Here is a 17,942-nt window from a genome sequence, read left to right on the forward strand (position 1 = left end):
GGGTGGTGTCACTTGATGCAACTGTCACTCCTATTTAGCCGTGTGATTCAAGACATCATGAAAAATTGAAACGGCACTGCTCAAAATCTTTCCCGAGTGCATGTATGGCTCAACAATCATGACTAATTAAAACATTTCATCTCTAGAGCCCTATGTCTGGAAGGGATGAGCAAAAACACATTCATCTTACCCCCTGGTTCCCCTTGAAGCAAATTGCTGGCTGATTTGGTAAGGATCCCTGGAGACAGAAAGAGAATACAAAAACACAGTTTATCATCAACACAGCCCTGGACTGCACAGGTGAGAAGCAATATTGAGTTACTGATTTCATTGCTGAACACATGGCAGAACAAAGACATTACTGATGTGATGAACACATATAACATATGAACATATGAAATATGTGATAAAGACATAGGCTAATGCGTGGAAGTTTTCCCTTTGGCCCATCCTCCATAATAATTACAGCTTTATGCCATTTGTTTGCCCATGGGAGGCCAGAATGACCACAACCAGTATTTATTTAGCCAGAACCTGCAGTGAAAACCATGCCTGCCTATTAGTCGTGTCTCAGAGCAACGGCAGTTTCACATTTCTGGCTTGGGCTGAGGTGAGTGTGCTCCGTGGTATCAGTAATGTGTGTGGACCGGACTGAGAGAAACACTAGTTCTCACTGGACTCTTCTGTATGCACATGTGTCACTGGACTCCACAGATCAAGGCTGTGTTTCTCTGCTAATCTTCTTTGGAATGCATCTTATTAATAATACATCTCACACTTGCGAAACCTTACTTAAGTCAATCAAATGTGTGTTTAGTGTGTGTGTGTGTGTGTGTCTTTAAAATGGGGGATGGGAGGTAGAAGGAGAGACTGGAAGACTGTCAAGGGAAATGCCTCATCACTCACAAAAAAGCTTTCAGAGTCCTAATGCCTGTTCTTTTTTTTCCCTGTTGATTTCTCATCAGAAAGAGAAAGGATGGTGTAGGCCTAGTTAAAAGCGGAATTAAATGTCCTCTATGGACTCGGCACACAGGACTGCATTCTCCAGATTAGCAGATCTTAAACTGTTCATAATAAAATTTAAGCAGAATATATTGTTACAATGCATATCTATATAAAAATGTCATTGTCCGGCTACCAACCGACAGTGTAGGATTAAAAGGTATGTGGCAGTATCTACAGGTTACAGCTGTAGCCATAGCCAACAGCCTTGTTTAGCCTATCTATTATAAATGCTTCAGGAAGAGGCACAATGTTGCTCTTCCCATTAGTCTTTGCTCTATTAAGCTCAATGCCTTATTAAGAGACAGGTTGTTTGTTTTCATTTAGTAGGATTACAGGATAAACATGGGTTTTCACTATGTGTCTATTCAGTGAGCTGAAAGACTAAAAGCTTCACAGAGGTTAAGTGAGAATAAGCCTGGAGTTGACTACATGGTTTACAAACAGTTAATGGAGTAGCCTGGACTGTCCTATCCATGGATAACTGCATTTGATTAGCCTGTATATGATTTAAGCCTTGGAGCACATTCAGTTTGAAAAGAAATGCAGTTCATTCAGAACCATTTTCATCAAAACTGAGTGTCAATTTTCCCAAGACTTTTCATTTAGTTTAGTATGTGCAAATATGTAACACCTTCAGGAGTAGCCTAGTCTGGGCTACTGTCACTTTGCTATCAGTAGGCCTAACACCCCGTCACTTCAAAATTGAGGAAGTTGCGATAGCTAACCTACTGATTGGATCAAACTACACATTTATCACACAGCATGTCGGGCCAATGAGCATAGAGTTGGAAAGAGTTTCGTTTCGTAATGTTTACAAAGGAAAACGCAAAAAGCACAACAAACAACGCAAACAACAAACTACCCTATGTGACAGCAACACTGAAGTTAGGCTATTTGTGAAACTGAACAGTCACTCCGGATTCCAGAGTAAATCACGCCAATCTGAAAATTATTTTTGCCGACAAATGGGATTATGGTTTGCAGTTTTTAAAGGCTAGTTGGCAAAAGTAGATTAATTTAAACGACCCGCCGCCAATACGCAATCACAAACTGCGCAGGATTGCCTTGATGATCTTCATTACCCTTTACATAATCACAAACTAATTGTGTTGTTAAAGGGAAGATTACAGTATAGCCTAGGAATACTGAGATTAAACTTTACCGAGTAGCCTATAATTTCTCGACAAATGGTATCATTCATTGGAATTATGAAATAACCTAGGCTATGGCAGGCAATGAAACAGTTTGGTCAACCTGTCATGAATAGCCTAATAGTTTAATTCAAGTGAATATCAACGCGTGGCTTACGGCATAAACGGTGGACTATTTCAGATCAAATAGTGAGTTGCTCTAATAAATAGCCTAATCAATTCAAACAAATCTATAGGCTAGACTGCACGTTTCTATTTCGATAAGACGGATACTCTACTACTTTACATTGTATAGGCTACGAAAGAATACATTGCTGTAAAATACATTCACAGGATTGCTTCAATCAAACCTTGAGCCCCTCTCAGACCGTATGATCCCTTTACCATGATTTGCACAAGTCGATGCGACAATAAAAAGGTACACTTAACACCTCAATTTTGCTTATAAGTAAAATATAAGAATCTCCTCGTTTGTTTATCCTGAATTCTCAAAACATGCCAGGCTATCAGACAGCGTAAAGTTATACGTGGGCTGGAATTCAGTAGGCTAAAGTTAAAACCGAATGTAATGAAACAAAACAGTTTGACTTAAAAGACTATTTAACTTGCTTGATCAAATGCTACAAAATAGTGATGTATTTCTAAGAAGTCATAAAACAGAGAGGGGTCTGGTGTTCCATTCTTATGAGGGACTTGCTATCATGAAAGATGAGTAAAGAGATTCACGTCGCCAACTGCTCTACCTCAGCCTTTTAATGCAGACCGAATACATTTCCAGTCATTAAAAGGCTATTAACATGCACATTGTGGACACTTTCTGAAGTTGTCGCAACTTTTTTTCACTCAATTGTGGCACACTTTTTTAAGACCAACCTCGGGCGTTAATATAAAACAATCACTACCACCAGCGAAAGCTTTAAACGTAAAAATTGTAAAAGCATTACCTTGAGATTTTGGTAGGCTTCCAGTGTTCTAATGGCAGTGTCGGTTAGTTTGACGTGATAAATAGTCTTATTGGGAATGTTTTTGTTATTTTTTCCACAGGAGAGTCCATACCGATGCTCCTGTCTCAGCGCTGCCATGTCTAGAACTGAGCTGAACTGGCGACATTCTCATTGAAACGTCACAGGGGTCTGGGCGGAGATAACTCTCACACGTCACACACACACAAACACACACACACACACACACACACACACACACCACACACGCGTGCACGCACGCGCACACACACACACACACACACACACACACACACACACACACACACACACACACACACACACATAATAAATATTACTCTCCCTTATCCCCATGTTACCACAGTTGCATTGACATGGATTGAATGTGTAAACATACCCAATTATCCCCAATTAAGTTCCTGTAATGTCATCCTTCTGAGTAGACATAAAGGTCTATGATCAGAATTTTATATTTACAGTAGGCTAGGCCTACTCCACTCTCATTAATATTTTCATATATTTTTATTTTATTTTATTTTTCTCAGTAACATTGTTATATATGTACAGCACAGTGGAAAACAGTTATGGGTGATATACATTGTAATGGTCCTAAAATTACATTTAACTTTTGATCAGCTACTCAGCTTCATGGAGGAGAGGGCCTATTGTGGGCCTACTGTCATGTGTCATTGCTGACTCTTTTATCTGCACCATTTGTTTCTATCCCTAATTTTGTGTTTTTCCACAGGAGAAGTTAACTGGGAACAGGAAATAATCAAATGTATGCATTGTTATGTCTTGATTGATTCATTTTGATGGTCTCACTGGAACAATGGTCTCATAAACAATTACTCCCATTTGGTGATAACTAAAACGGGGTATTTAAGGGAAGTGGCCAGAAGGCTTGTTGAGTCATTCTGTTGCCAGATCTCCCACACCATTAGGTGTGTAGCCATCATCCTGTGAGCCAGGTATGTTCCTTCTCTGATTGTCTATATGATTTTTCATGTATTCCATTAGTCTATTTTGTTACTTCAAATTATTAATTTTAAAGGATACAAGGATACAAGGAAGTTTATTGTCACATGCATATAGTTACTGGATGTAAGAAATGCAGTGAAATTATGTCTGGTGTCAGCCTATTTGTGCATTTATGGGGGGGGGGAAGAAACCAAGGAAGAAACCTTGGGCAGATCCACGGCTCAAGGGGCTAACCCAACTGCCAGGGGTCTTGGTGTGTGTGTTGGGGGGATGACAAGGGAGATGGGATAGTGTGCTGTGTATGTGGGGAGAGGGCAGTGTGTATGTTGGGGATGTTTGTTGGAGAAGCTTCCTGATGAAATAATGTGCTGTGTATGTAGGGGAGAGGGGGGGGGGGGGGGGGGGGCAGTGTACTGCAAGTATGATGAAGGGACTTACTATTGCAAGCAGAGTACTGTATGTATGATGTATGTGAGCGATGACAGTGAAGATGTGTGTGTGGGTGGGAGGGGAGTGGAGAAGTGACTGTGTGTGTGTGTGTGTGTAGTGTGTGTGCGTGTGTATGTGTGTGTGTGTGGGTAGGTGGGGGCAGTGTGCTGTAAGTATGTAGAGGATATGTGTTGGAGAAGATCCTGAAGACAATGTGCTGTGTATGTAGGGAGGGGGGGGGGGCAGTGTGCAGCAAGTATGTAGAGGCTTACTGTAGCAAGCAGTGTGCTGTATGTATGTGAGGTGATGACAGTGATGATGTAAGTGGATGGCTAGGAGTATAGGCCTAGTTAGCGCTGCCATAGAAGCTAATCAACTGAAGTGACAAGCTACAGCAAAACGGACTATTGTATTACATAGCGGTGGACAGTTTGTCAGTAATAGTCTAAACTAGACAGCAAAAACCAGCACAGCCTGAACCCTCTGGAGCTCTGCATTTTGAGACTGTTTAACTAACTGTTTAGGCCTATAGCAGTGCGGTGTATAGCAGTGTAGCCTCTGACCTTCTTTCAGACTAGTAACCTAACATGTTGTGTTTTAGGAACCGCCCAAATTAACCGGCAGAGGAAGGAGACCTGGCACCATTCCTATTTAAGTGAGTGTAATAAGAAAACGAGGAAGGTATTCTCATAAGCAGTGTGTAGGTATATCAGAATAAGTGACCATGAGTCAGCCTACTATGGATAGTAATATTGCATTGAAACGTTTAAAGAGAGCTTCACAATTCCTTCGACCACTTCCAGTTCCCTCCTTGGTTTTTGAAAGTGACTTATAACATCACTCATTTATTTTTAGCCAGAAGAGCCATACGATGTGGATTGTTTGATAGATTTGTTGAAGTTTACCATAATTCACCATAAAATGGGGGATCAGAAATTGTAAGAGACCGTCCTTGAGCCAGTGAGCGGAGAGGTTCATAGAAGTGCTTAATCAACATGAGTAAAAGAAAGTGAAATGATTTTTCAGTATAAATTAATGATTGTTTGGATCCTGGCTTCATATCAGCAAAGTGAATTCATCACCAGAGGGAGAAAAACATGTTGTGCATTATATTCACCAGATAATACCTTGAACAAATACAGCTATCTGGAGTCCAATTTATTGCATACACATACGCTATAAATTCAGAGATTAGGAAGCATTAAGGAAAAGGGAGGGGGGGGGGAATAAAAAATAATGATGCACATTATTGATCAAGAAAACACATCTGGTGTGGATATCCACTTCACCTTTATGAGTGCACAAGCAATTGAGGTGAAATGGGCAGTGTTAAAAAAAAACTGAGAATTTAGGTTAATTAGACAGGCCTAATCCTTAGCAGACAAGGTGCTTGGCCTGTGGATTAAGGAGCTTTCTCATAGTCTCTAATGGAGCTGGTGCAATTGCCATATGGCCTTCTGAGATCCATGGGTATCCAGACTGTAAAATAAAGGAATGCCCCCACCCCTCCAAATGTGCAGATTCACATGATGCTAGATGCTAGAGATGAAGTGCAGACATCTTTTCCATTTCCATAGCATCCCCTTGTATTTCCAATGGAAGCTAACAATGTGTGGGAGTTTAACCATGTGGGGCACAAGGGGTTAAACTGGGATTTCTCTTGCTCTTATGACTGTAATGTCAGGGTTTAAGGGTTTCACCTGCTGAAAAGACAGCTGTCACTTTCCTGTAAGTGTAATTTCAAACAGTATAAACAGGTGACAGATACTTAATGGGAATTATTGTATGTTCATGACTGCTTTGGCCTGTATATGAAAGGATGTACTTTGGTCATTTGCTGGGACACTAATGATATACGTCCATCTCCATCAATAGAAGATCTTTACAGATCGAGGGGAGTCTAGCTGGGTTCAGGGACAAACATTTCAGCTGATACTGGGGGAATCAGAGTGGATTTCTGCTGCTGGCTATGCTTGTTGTGGCAAGAGTAGGAATCAACAATTTCAGAAGTGAAAAAAGATGATCACTGTGTACAGCATGTCGCTCATCGCTTTCAATTTAACATGACAGCTTACTTCAGCAGACTCTTTAGTGAGGCTTTTAGGCAACCACTTATACAACCTATTGGAATCACATGGTTCTGTGCTAAAACTCTAAAAGTTTTCCCAACTGAAGAAAAGCTCTTATCATCAAGGTCCAGGTAGAGCCATTTCTGCTTCTGTGGACAGCAGCACTTTTGTCTGTGTCACATGGAGAATTGAAACTTCATGTATAGTCAAAGATGAGCTATGTGTGTGAAATCATATAAAATTACAGGGTTGTTTCCGTCAGAACTAGTAGTGTGATAAAGAAGAAAAAGACAGAAAATAATACAAATTATATGGGAAGTTCATGCATGCAATGATTTTTTATATTCAGCAGTTGTACAAGCAAATTATTATCTTCATGTTGAAAGTGACTAAGAATGTATAAACCTATAATATACTGTCCACTTTGTTGATTAGCTCTCCTTTGGCTGTTCTGAGGCAACATGTGCACTGACTGTGACAAGGACCTGTCTTGTCTTGTAAAACACAGTTGCTCATTGACTTGAGTTTCCGCAAAACCTGGAAAAACCGGTTCTTACATTGTTAGAATGTGTTGTGTGTGTGTGTCTGTCTGTTGTTAATGTACGCTAGTGGTTTTGGGTCTCATCAATTCACTCTGGTTAATTCTGTAGTCATTTCTTTATTTATCAAAGATTTTTTTGTCAGAATTACACTGCATCATAATGTATTCAATTATGAAATATCCATATTAGAACAAATGGGTACCATAGAAACACTTGGAAAGGTCCATAAGCAAAATACATTTAGCAAGTAAGCCTACAAATATACTGTAGGTCACTTTGTCAGTGAAACGTGATGAAGTAGACAACCCTCTCCTACTGAACACTTTCCTCACACATTATACAAATGCAATCACTATCAAACCAAACTGGGCAAGCCTAGTCCAGAGGACAGCCATCTCTGAGATCCTATTGGTGGACGGTGCTCATGGGAACGCCGTCATGGGCCTGCGCGATGAAGTCATTAAGAAGCTTAGGGACATTCTAGCAGATTAGATTTTGCTCTTCTAATCCCTCAGATTACCTCTGCACAACCCCACGGACGGAGCACGTTGCGCAGTATACTTTTCATACATTGACCATTTCTCGTCACTTTCTGTTTCTATCGTGCGCACACACAGTCTTAGTCAAAGGAGGAAGGGATAACTGAAATTGAAAGGTGTGACCGTCTGTTCTCTCTGCCCGGTCCGCAAACCTGGATTAACCTACGTGTCCTCTACCCCTGCGGCTTTTCACAATCGGCGTAGCTGGGGATTCGTGCAAGTTGGCGATGCCCTCGAAGTTCAGCTCTGTGAGAGTCCATGTGGATGAAGGGGTTTAGGAGTTACTACAGGCTGTTGCTGTTGGAGGCTTCACGACGCTAGTTGATCGGGTCAGCTGGTTCACCGCGCAGTCACTTCGCGTCAGTTGGTCAGCTGTGGAGAGCAGCATAGCTCTGCCAGCACGCTACGGGGAGACTCCATAGATGGAGTCCTCTGCTCCATGTCATGAGATGGAACCTGAACCGGAAGGGGTAACAGAGGCCAAGAGAGTGGACTCCTCGGAGAAACCGACACCGACAGAGCCCTCCCTGGGCACAGGATTGGAGGAGATTTCCGCCGAAGAGGGAAACGCAGACCTAGGGGAGGAGGAGGACGAGGAGGAGGAGGAGGACGAGGAGGAGGACGAGGAGGAGGACGAGGAGGGTGAAGAGGAGGAGGACGAGGAGGAGGAGGAGGTGGGGATGGAGATGGATGCAGGACAGCAGGTGGGAAAGGGGGAGGCAGAGAGCCACAGCAAGGCAGGCACTGATGAGGCAGAGGAGGAAAAGGAGGAAGACGAGAGAGAAAAGGAAGAGCAGGCCCTGGAGAGAGCGGACGACAGACAAGATGGTGGTGGTGGCATGGAGGAGGCCAATGGGGGCGCTGTGTGCCCTGCCTCCGATGGCGAGGAGGTGCCCACAGAGGAGCAGCGGAAGATGAGGAAGACGTCCAGCTTCTTGAAGACTGTCCGGTTTCGGGACCCCTCGGAGACAGAGCCCGAGGAGAAGAGGGACAGCTCAGTGGAGAATCTGTTTCCCGACTACGAGACAGAGGAATGGACCTCATCCAGCTTTGAGGAGCTGTTCATGGCCCAAGATTGGATCAACATTACAGGTAGGCAAATGATGTGAGTTACTTCACTGAAATAAAGTGAATTGCTTTTTCATGTAAGAGTTGGTTAAGGCATCCCTTTGTCAAAAAATATACAATGCCTAAAGTTTATTTACAGCAAATGCAGTGCATTCAATCTATTTTTTTTGCTAATACATAATACATTACAGAATAAATGAGGTTGAGAGGTTAGAGTGACGGTAGAGTGAAGTCATGAAGAAAACCTAATCAAAGATATCCAAACCAGGGTAAAACAACATAGCATGTAAACAATCTGTCCCACGTCGAGACGCTAACCAGATTGGCTGTGTGCATTTTAGGTAAGCTGACACGAGAGAGAGAGAGAGAGAGAGAGAGAGAGCAACTGTCTTCTGTCCCCACTGCTAAGGAGGCTTCTCTTCCCAGAGAAACACAAGGGTCTGTTCCTCAACAACAAGTAGATTAACCCCTTCCTCCTCCCCTTCTCCACCCAATGCTCCCCCTCTTGCCTGTTTGCCATTCACAGATGACCGACTGCTGAGGAAGAAAATCCAGGAGCCTGGTGCCGCCGAGGCTCAGGGCCCAGCCTGGGGCCAGGAGGTTACCCTCCGAATGCAGGGCGTCCTGGAGGACCGCATGGTGGTGGAGAAGGACTCCAAGCTGGTGTTTGTCATCGGAGAAGGGGACGTCAACCAGGTGAGGAGTTACTGGGGGCAACCACAGCAGCACCTGAGACAGGGCAGGGAAGGGGAAGGTAGGGCATGTTGGGGGCAGGTGTACCTGCGCGTGATCAGCATACACCTGCTCACTAGATCAGATCGTCCGTTGGGGATGGGGAGAGCACAGTATAACACAACCAGAAGTGACACACAAACGTGTCCCAGGACAGAGTAGCAATGCATAATAGGATGACATGATTCTGTTTTATTTTTATGCTGTTCAAGCAAGTCAATTGAATGATGTTGCTGACTTTAGGTTTACAGGTGCCCTGCTATGACCATATCAGTTCAAAGGACAGTGGAAGTGTTGTTTTGTGTGTGTGTGTGTCCAAGGGGGCACATACAAGATATAATGTTGCAGGTTGTGCAGAGAAATGTATAGTACATGAATAATACACAGGAGTGTGGTAAGCCCTAGCTTTGGTACTTTACTCCAAAATGATGTAAGCCTGGAAATATATTTAATTTTGTCAACATAAACTACATACTTGCTCATTGAAAATCAGTGGGACATTTTGGACTATCGTGCCTTACTTTGTTTCAGGCGCTGGAAGAGTGTGCAATATCAATGAGGAAGGAAGAGATCGCATTACTGCTGGCAGACTCTCAGTACACCTATGGTCTTTTAGGAAGGTAAGAGAGTGAAACAAAACAGCCAACTCATTTCCAAAACACAACAACAAGCAAACAACTGTCATCAACAGTTATTCAGCAGAAAATAGCCACATTAAATATTCAGTGTCCCCCCTACTTGAGCTTGATGATGGGGGATAGAGAGGAAGGTGTTGCCCTCCTATAATGGCAGATTTTAAAAAGTAATGTGACATCTATCTCCACACTGGGGTGGACAAGGTCCTTTTGTACCTGTTGATGTCAGGGCACACTGCCTGTACCCAGGATCATGGCTAATGAACCGCGTAGAGGAGCAGATGGTCTACCCTCATCCCACCCCCCAGACCAGCACCCCTCCAGTCCACCCCCACAAGCCCCATTCAGGGTCGTCCAGAGGCCCAAGCCCTCAGAAACCGTGGACGACGGGCGGCCCTTTAATTACAGCCAATAGGGCGGTTTCGTTCCTGCGGTCTTCCCCCACTCCACCTCCTACAACTCACTCACCGTTAAAGGAGTATTGCAGGCCGAGGGGAGGTGACCCGCATTGTTTGTCGTCACTCAGGGTGCCATTAGAGTGTGTGATTTTTTTAACCCTGCTGTTTTTACACGTCCAGTGTTTGTTCAGCGCCATTTGAGACTGCATGTTGTCAATGGACAGTATGCTGTGAGGCTGCATGCCTGTGGAATATCAGTGTTTCAACGGTGCATATTCCACAGCTGATAACTATTCATTCTGTTGTGTTGCATCTGTAGCATTAAATGTTATATTTGTTCTTTTACTTTCACAACACATAATAAACTGATTATTTTGTGTCAAAAAAAGAAAGTAATTCAGTGCATCAGTAATGCCCTTTCAAAGCCAGCATCTGAGAGAATATCAGGTTTGAACATGCACAACAGATTGGCCATGGTGAAGATTGCTTTATCAGGCTATATCTAAGCGTCAGCAGCTGGAGTCAGTTCACAGGTGGTTTACAACAAGCATCCATCAAAACACACTGATGCTCTGTCTGGGAAAGCTGACCACAAATCGCCTTTTCTCAGCAGCTTGATTTGGGAGATAATATCAGTCTCTAAAGCTACAGTTGTGGAATAAGTTAAATGGGAAATGTGGTGTAGTTTTTTGACCTGTGACGAACTGAGGAGCAGACAGGGGGAGGGTTTGTGTTATGCCTTAGCTGAACCTTGTCTGTTTTTCTACTGTCATGTCAAGGCCAGGGTGGGTGTTCTACCGCGTTTGTGCATATGAGTGTGTGAATGTGTGTGTGCATGTGTGCATATGTGTGTGTGTGTGTGTGTGTGTGTGTGTGTGTGTGTGTGTGAGAGAGAGAGTGGCGTGTTATGGTTCCAGTACACAAAGTCTCCTGTTGTTCAAGGACTTGTTTGTGCAGTGACTCTGGAGTCGGGGATTGGACCCCAGAGTGGAGCTAGTGTTTTCTTGATGCAGTGCGGTGTACATGCATGTCTGTTTGCATCTGTGTATACTGTATGTGTGTATGTGTGTGCGTGTTATGTGCATGTGTGTGTGTGTGCCTATATATATATTTTTTTGTTTTTCTTTATTTTAAATATGCGTGTAAGAGGGAGAGTGGGAGAGCAAACGACAGGGAGAGAGTGAGAGAGAGATAGATAGATAGAGAGAGAGAGAGAGAGAGAGAGACATACAGACAGCGCTGGGACGTACTAGCCCATTGCTTCTTCTCTGGTCCTGCTCTAAGTCCCTTCTCGTGGGAGTAGGCTGTGTTGAGAGAGGCAGACAGAAGCAGAGTTAATTGTTGTTTTTATGCTGTTGATTATTAGAGCTGTGTGTGCCAGAGTCAAATTTAGCTTCTCCCAAAGGTAGATCCCACTGGCACCTGGCCAGCTCTAAAAGGGGGACAGCAAAGCCACTTTGACACACTCTTCTCTTTCTCTCATGTTATATACATTGATACACTTAAAAGCTGAAAGCACTAAGGATAGTCATCGATATTCAGTACAATTAAATAAACACAGGACATTTACCGATGCCCCCCCCCCCTCTCACACACACACACACACACACACACACACACACACACACACACACACACAGACACACACACACGCATCCACACACATACACACACACCTAGGCTAAATAATTAATACCTAAAATCAAGGGATTGAACCGGTTCATGGACCAGAAACTTTTGCCATTTTGCTAGGAACAAAAACGAAACCAGAAACGTTATGATTTTTTTCTATGTTGCGGAACAGAAACGATTTTTTTAAAATAGTGGTAACCGGCTCTTTTTTTGTTCTTGGGAAGGTTTGTGTCTTCAATTAAATGGTAAGGGTCACCTCCTGTCATTCAATGAATGCATGATGAGTGCAGACAGACAGAGTTTGCCACTAGCAGGCCATCAAAAGGCCTATTACTGTAAGTCTCCAAATTTCAAGGATTTCATGTCACCTGTTTTCTCTTTTTACTAGGCTGTGACGAACACTGTTGGAAAAAGCAGTTAAGGCTACAGCTTTAATTTATTTGGAAAAACGTAATAGTCCTCATTTTGGCATTTAGACAATGGGAAGGCATCCAAGAATCCAATGAAAACAGTACTGAGCAGTCATTATACATCAAAAAATGTAAAACACAGTGTTCAGGGAAGCTCATATAGCTTCAGGAGAAATTTTCATTGTTTACAGTAAATGCATTTTGCATCTAAAAACAAAACAAAACAAAGCAAAAAGATTTTATAATTTTAGTGAATTCAATATTAACTGTAAATCCAGTAAACATAAAGTATTGAGGATCTGTGTTTGTGTTTACAGTTTTGAGAAAAGGGCAGAAGTTTTCAAAAAAATATGTTTTAGCAATTGTGAAAAACTTTATTCTGGAAAAGACAGGCATTTCAGTAGGCCTACTGTAAATAATAAGTACATTGCAGTCTACAGCCTAGAATGCACTCTGAATGCCTCACTGATGGTTTCTGTCCATTGTTGATATGAACCTGCACTATTCAACAACCTGTTTACACTCTGAACTAGCCTATATTGGTTGTGTCATCATTTGAAACAAGTGTGATCAATTTTGAGTAGTTCTGTGCTCTGTTTGTATTTACCGTTTGTCGCTTGTGGTTACCATTATGTATGACAAGTGCATCACAATGAAAATGTGTCTTATTGCATGAGAATGTGTTTAGAGTTTTGCAAAATGAGTCTGTGAGATCTGCAAATCGTGTTGTATGTGAAAACTGTTTAAGGTTTTGCCAAAAGGGGGATCGATTCAAGAAGTATATTCAGGCAACTGAGAATTTGGTTCAGAGAATGGAGTTAAGTGTGTTGGCAATTGTGAAAAACTGTATTATCTGAATAATCAACTAGCAGACAAGGGAGTGAGAGGAGGCTAGAGAAAGAGAGAGAGAGAGAGAGAGAAATAGTTAGTTTTGAGTGTGGAAGGAGAGTGAGTGGCAGTATTAAAGTAAGAGAGACAAAGGCAGACAGACAGAGATACAAAATGGAGAGAGCCAGGCGGAGGTAGATTGATTAGAAAAGCTCATCTAATCTGTCCTCAGTGAATGCTGCATGCATTGATTGAGCTCTGCCGGTTGGCAGCAGACCCCTCGAGAGCCCTTCACAGCTTCTTGTCTGAGTACTTCTGTTGCCTCCAGACTGAGGCCTACTAGATGCCAGTGAGTGGGTGGCAGGCCAGCTCACCCAGGACATGCACCTAATAGACATGTCAGGAGAGTCTCATTAGCTGGAGACAACTGCACTAGGACGCCAAGGCCTGCAGCTCACAATGGGCCTGGGTATTAAATACCCTGAAAGCTCATAATTCTCTGCCATTGAACACCACAGACAGAATTGGAAGGGTGCTGCTTTAGATGCACCGCGCAGCTATAATGCACTGTCAGATGAGTCAGAACAGAGCAGAACCAGCATGGCGTGACGCAATACGAGCGGTGACTTTTTCTCTGGAAGCCTCGGGAGGCAGCAGGGGCAGTCCAAACACGTTGTGGCGCAGCTTGAGCATTTCCGAGAACCAACCGCATCAGCCCCTCAGTCAACACGTAGTGACCATTAATCGACAGCATCTGCGGACAACCACTCAAGTCCAAGACCAACAGAGAGGAAAAGAGAGAGAGAGAGAGAGAGAGAGAGAGAGAGAGAGAGAGAGAGAGAGAGAGAGAAAGAGAGAGTGAGGTATAAGGGATATTGCTACTTGCAGGTCCAAAGTAAACACCATTAAGCCCCACATGCGGCAGAGAGAACCTGGAAGACAGTGACTGAAGAGGGGTAATGAGACAACCATGGAGTTTGGTCAATATGAGCTCATCAGAATGGCTGGCAACAAATACAAGGTATCCAGTGGAGAAGGCTAGTGTTTTGAATCCTTTAAGCGTGGTCAAAAATAGGAGGCAGGAAAAGCCAGGGCAAAGACTTGGTTCAAAGCACTCTTCTATGTTTTCACTTTTGTTGATGTAGTGAAATACCTGGAGACATTTGACACAATGGTTCCCTTAACATAATAAATACATAGGCTACAGTTATGAGTGATGCATAACGTAAATGAATGAAGTGTTCACTTCAGCAATTAATATTACTCCATGCTTGTGACAGCTGAGGCTAATGGCTTTAACATGTTTACATGAAAAAATAATGTTGATGACTAGGATCCTTAGCGCAAAACATAAGTATAAGTATAAGTAAGTAAGTACTTTTTTGATCCCATGAGGGAAATTTGGTCTCTGCATTTAACCCAATCGGTGAATTAGTGAAACACAAACAGCACACAGTGAGGTGAAGCACACACTAATCCTGGTGCAGTGAGCTGCCTGCTTCAACGGCGGCACTCGGGGAGCAGTGAGGGGTTAGGTGCCTTGCTGGTCGGGGCTCGAACCGGCAACCCTCCGGTTATAAGTCCAGAGTGCTAACCAGTGGGCCACGGCTGCCCCTACAAAACATAATGTAATGTGTAGCATTACTTAACGTACACCAACCATAAACATTTAACAAGAGCATTTATGCTTTGTGAACATGTGATAATGTGTTGCTTAAAGTGGGCCAGGGAGAGATGGATTGTGATTCCACTTTACTGTAGGGCTGGCTGGGTCATGATGTGTCATTGTTTGCTTTCAGCATAGATGGGTTTACAGTAAGAGTAGCTAGCATTCCTGGTCCCTCTCTGCGCCCCTTCAGACCCACAGACGCAGACGCGTACTGTAATGTATTTGGTATTTAACTTCTCCATTACAGCAGCGCTGGGGAATCTGTGTGTATCCTCTGTGCGTATCGCACCAGCTATCCCATAAATGAGCCAGAAGTGTCTCTTTTCTTTTATGTGTCCCCACCCGCCTTTGTCTCTCTATCTCTCCGTGCACCCACCCCCTCCTCCGAGACCTAAGGCTTTATCTGCATGGGAGTTCTTACTCTTCACCTCCCAGGAAGAGCAACAGAGGATGTATGGGTGACCTGCAGATGAGCAAGTGGCAGAGAATGAAGTGTTGCCCATGTATGGGTGAGTGAGTGTGTGTGAGTGTGTGTGAGAGAGACAGGGATTGAGGCAGAACTTTTATGTTTGTGTGTGTGTTTGTGTGTGTGTGTGTATGTGTGTATGTGTGTGTGTGTGTGTACCTGTATGTGTACGTGTGTGTGCGTACGCGTGCGTGCATGTGTGTGTGTCTGTGTGTGGTTATGTTTCTGTTTCCTGTAGCTAAAGTTCGAATGAACAGCAGTCATTACCAGAATGGACCGGAGTAGGCAGGAACTCATTTTCTTTGGCAAAGATAACAAGTGCAATGAAGCATGCCAAAAAAACTAGAGCATGCATCTACTTTGATGTAGAGACGTGGCCTTTAATGTAATGAACTATTCTCATGAGATTACCTCAAACCGCTAATAACAATAGCAACAAAATAAATGCAAATCGTGTTGGAGTTAGTGGCAGGAAATAGACAACATAATCAGGGCAGAAATCAAACTAAATGAAACCACCATTGAAGCCATGGAACCTGTGTCCCACTGCCAAATCTAGAGTAATTGAATTATGACCAGAGGCACTGAACACATCATTAACACAGGTGCTTGTCATTATTGAGAAGCAGAAAGAGTGGTGAGGAAATGAGCAATAAAAGGATATTTGGCCTCACTCTGACCTCTGAGCAGCAGTCACTCGTGTCAGGTGGTCAGAGCCGGACAGACAACAAAGTATCGTAAAGGGTGGGGTCACTGCTGTTTTTTTTTATTTCACAAAAAAGATAGAGGGCAAAGGGCAGTAGGGTATGGTAGGGTAGGGTGACAACCACTTACTTATTACCCCCCTCATTGTTTTACTTGCGAGGAGGCCTATCTCATTACAGCACAGTTTCCCCCTGTGAGTCTTAAGTTAACTGGAAACAAACAATGAATTAGGAATGGGCCTCTGAGAGCCGCCGCCGTATGGGCTGCACAGTCCAGCCAGCTCTCATGGCCAACCAGAGCGCCAGCTACTCTGCTTAAAGCAACACCAAAGAGTTTTTTGTACCTTAAAATAATGTTTCCAAAATTGTTTCAGTGGTTCATCAACTTGTAACATGGTGAACGGCACTTCTGCATTCGCTTCGCAGCCCTCTATCAACTATAACCGCGCTATGCAAGTTTGCCAGATCGGGTAGCGGATCTGTACTTCGATGGAATGAGACATAAGAAACTACAAATTTGACTTGCGTTTGATGTCGCAATACATCGTACTTTCATAAATCATGCAACATATTCTACCTTTACTGTGGACATTGTTATTTGCAAAGCCGGTAAACATAGGGTCTGGGAACTACACATTAATTTTCTCATATTTGAAACATGGTTTACTAATGCCCAGAGCCGTTTATTGGGCGCTACGAATGTCTATCAAATGCGTCTGTACGTAGCTCATAACCGCTTCGGTGTGTCGTCATCGTCTTGCTGTCCTCCCTCCGTTCTGTGATTGGTTCCTTTGTTGAGGTCAAAACGAAGTCCATGGAATCCAAGCTGCCTATCAGTGTGAATAAAATCACGCGCGTAAGGCAGCATGGGAAAACCCAGGCTAGAAAGTCTATGGACTTGTTATTAAAATATATTCCCAGTAGTCCTAGGCCTGTATGTGTCAGCGATAACTCTTATAGCTAACGAAACAACTATTACCCAACCCAGCACTTGGCCCAGGTTCTCCTGTCCCATGAGCACAATGCTTTCTGACTGATGTGATTGATTAGCATGTTGACAGTGAAAAAGCCACAATGTTACGATGAACTGACAGTGTTTTTCATGACACGTATATGAATCTGTGTGGAAATGAATTTGGAGAATTCAACAGTGTGTCTGTGCTGTCATCATTGCCAGTCATGTCTGTTCTGTTTGTTTACTCTGAGCGAGAGTTGACACTGGCACACACCCCCAGGTTGAGCCCGGGGAGCACTACACCTTGAGTCAGTGTCAGCGTTTTTTGAAGCAGTGAGACGGTTGCTGTGGGCGATTTGGTTTGGGTGTGTGCCTAGTGCCAAGAGGAGTGAATGTGTGTGAAGTGAAGTGATGTGTCCGAGGGCATGACAGATCACACACTCATACAGGCTTAATCACACACACAAATGCACACACACACACACACACACACACACACACACACACACACACACACACACACACACACACACACACACACACACACACACACACACACACAACATTACAGTTTTCACATATTAATGCAATAACACTCCCATCTATGTTTGTAGTTTATCTGTTTGAATGTACAGAAAAGTATTCTGGTGAAGAAGCTTTGTTCCCACAATCTGTACAATTAGTTTTGTTCCTAAGAAATCCTATTTTGTAGCAATGTCCTGCTCCCAGCCATGGAGAAAGCTGAGTCAGTGAACCATTGATGAGAT

General features: G+C 43.3%; 2 protein-coding genes across 2 annotated transcripts in view; one reads left to right on the forward strand and one right to left on the reverse strand.

Moving 5' to 3' along the window:
- The window catches only part of LOC121724185 (RNA polymerase II elongation factor ELL), a 33,955-nt gene extending 30,717 nt beyond the window's left edge, over positions 1-3,238 (reverse strand). The window contains exons 1-2 of the mRNA XM_042110573.1: positions 3,101-3,238; positions 191-238 (exon numbers count right to left, since the gene is read on the reverse strand). Of these exons, the coding sequence (XP_041966507.1) occupies positions 191-238; positions 3,101-3,238 (186 nt within the window). The remainder of the gene's footprint in view (positions 1-190; positions 239-3,100) is intronic.
- Positions 3,239-8,364: 5,126 nt separating this feature from the next.
- The window catches only part of fkbp16 (FKBP prolyl isomerase 16), a 34,450-nt gene continuing 24,872 nt past the window's right edge, over positions 8,365-17,942 (forward strand). Inside the window, exons 1-3 of the mRNA XM_042110452.1 lie at positions 8,365-8,770; positions 9,273-9,442; positions 10,010-10,098. Of these exons, the coding sequence (XP_041966386.1) occupies positions 8,365-8,770; positions 9,273-9,442; positions 10,010-10,098 (665 nt within the window). The remainder of the gene's footprint in view (positions 8,771-9,272; positions 9,443-10,009; positions 10,099-17,942) is intronic.

Source organism: Alosa sapidissima, chromosome 11, assembly GCF_018492685.1.
Source record: "Alosa sapidissima isolate fAloSap1 chromosome 11, fAloSap1.pri, whole genome shotgun sequence".
NCBI lineage: Eukaryota > Metazoa > Chordata > Actinopteri > Clupeiformes > Clupeidae > Alosa > Alosa sapidissima.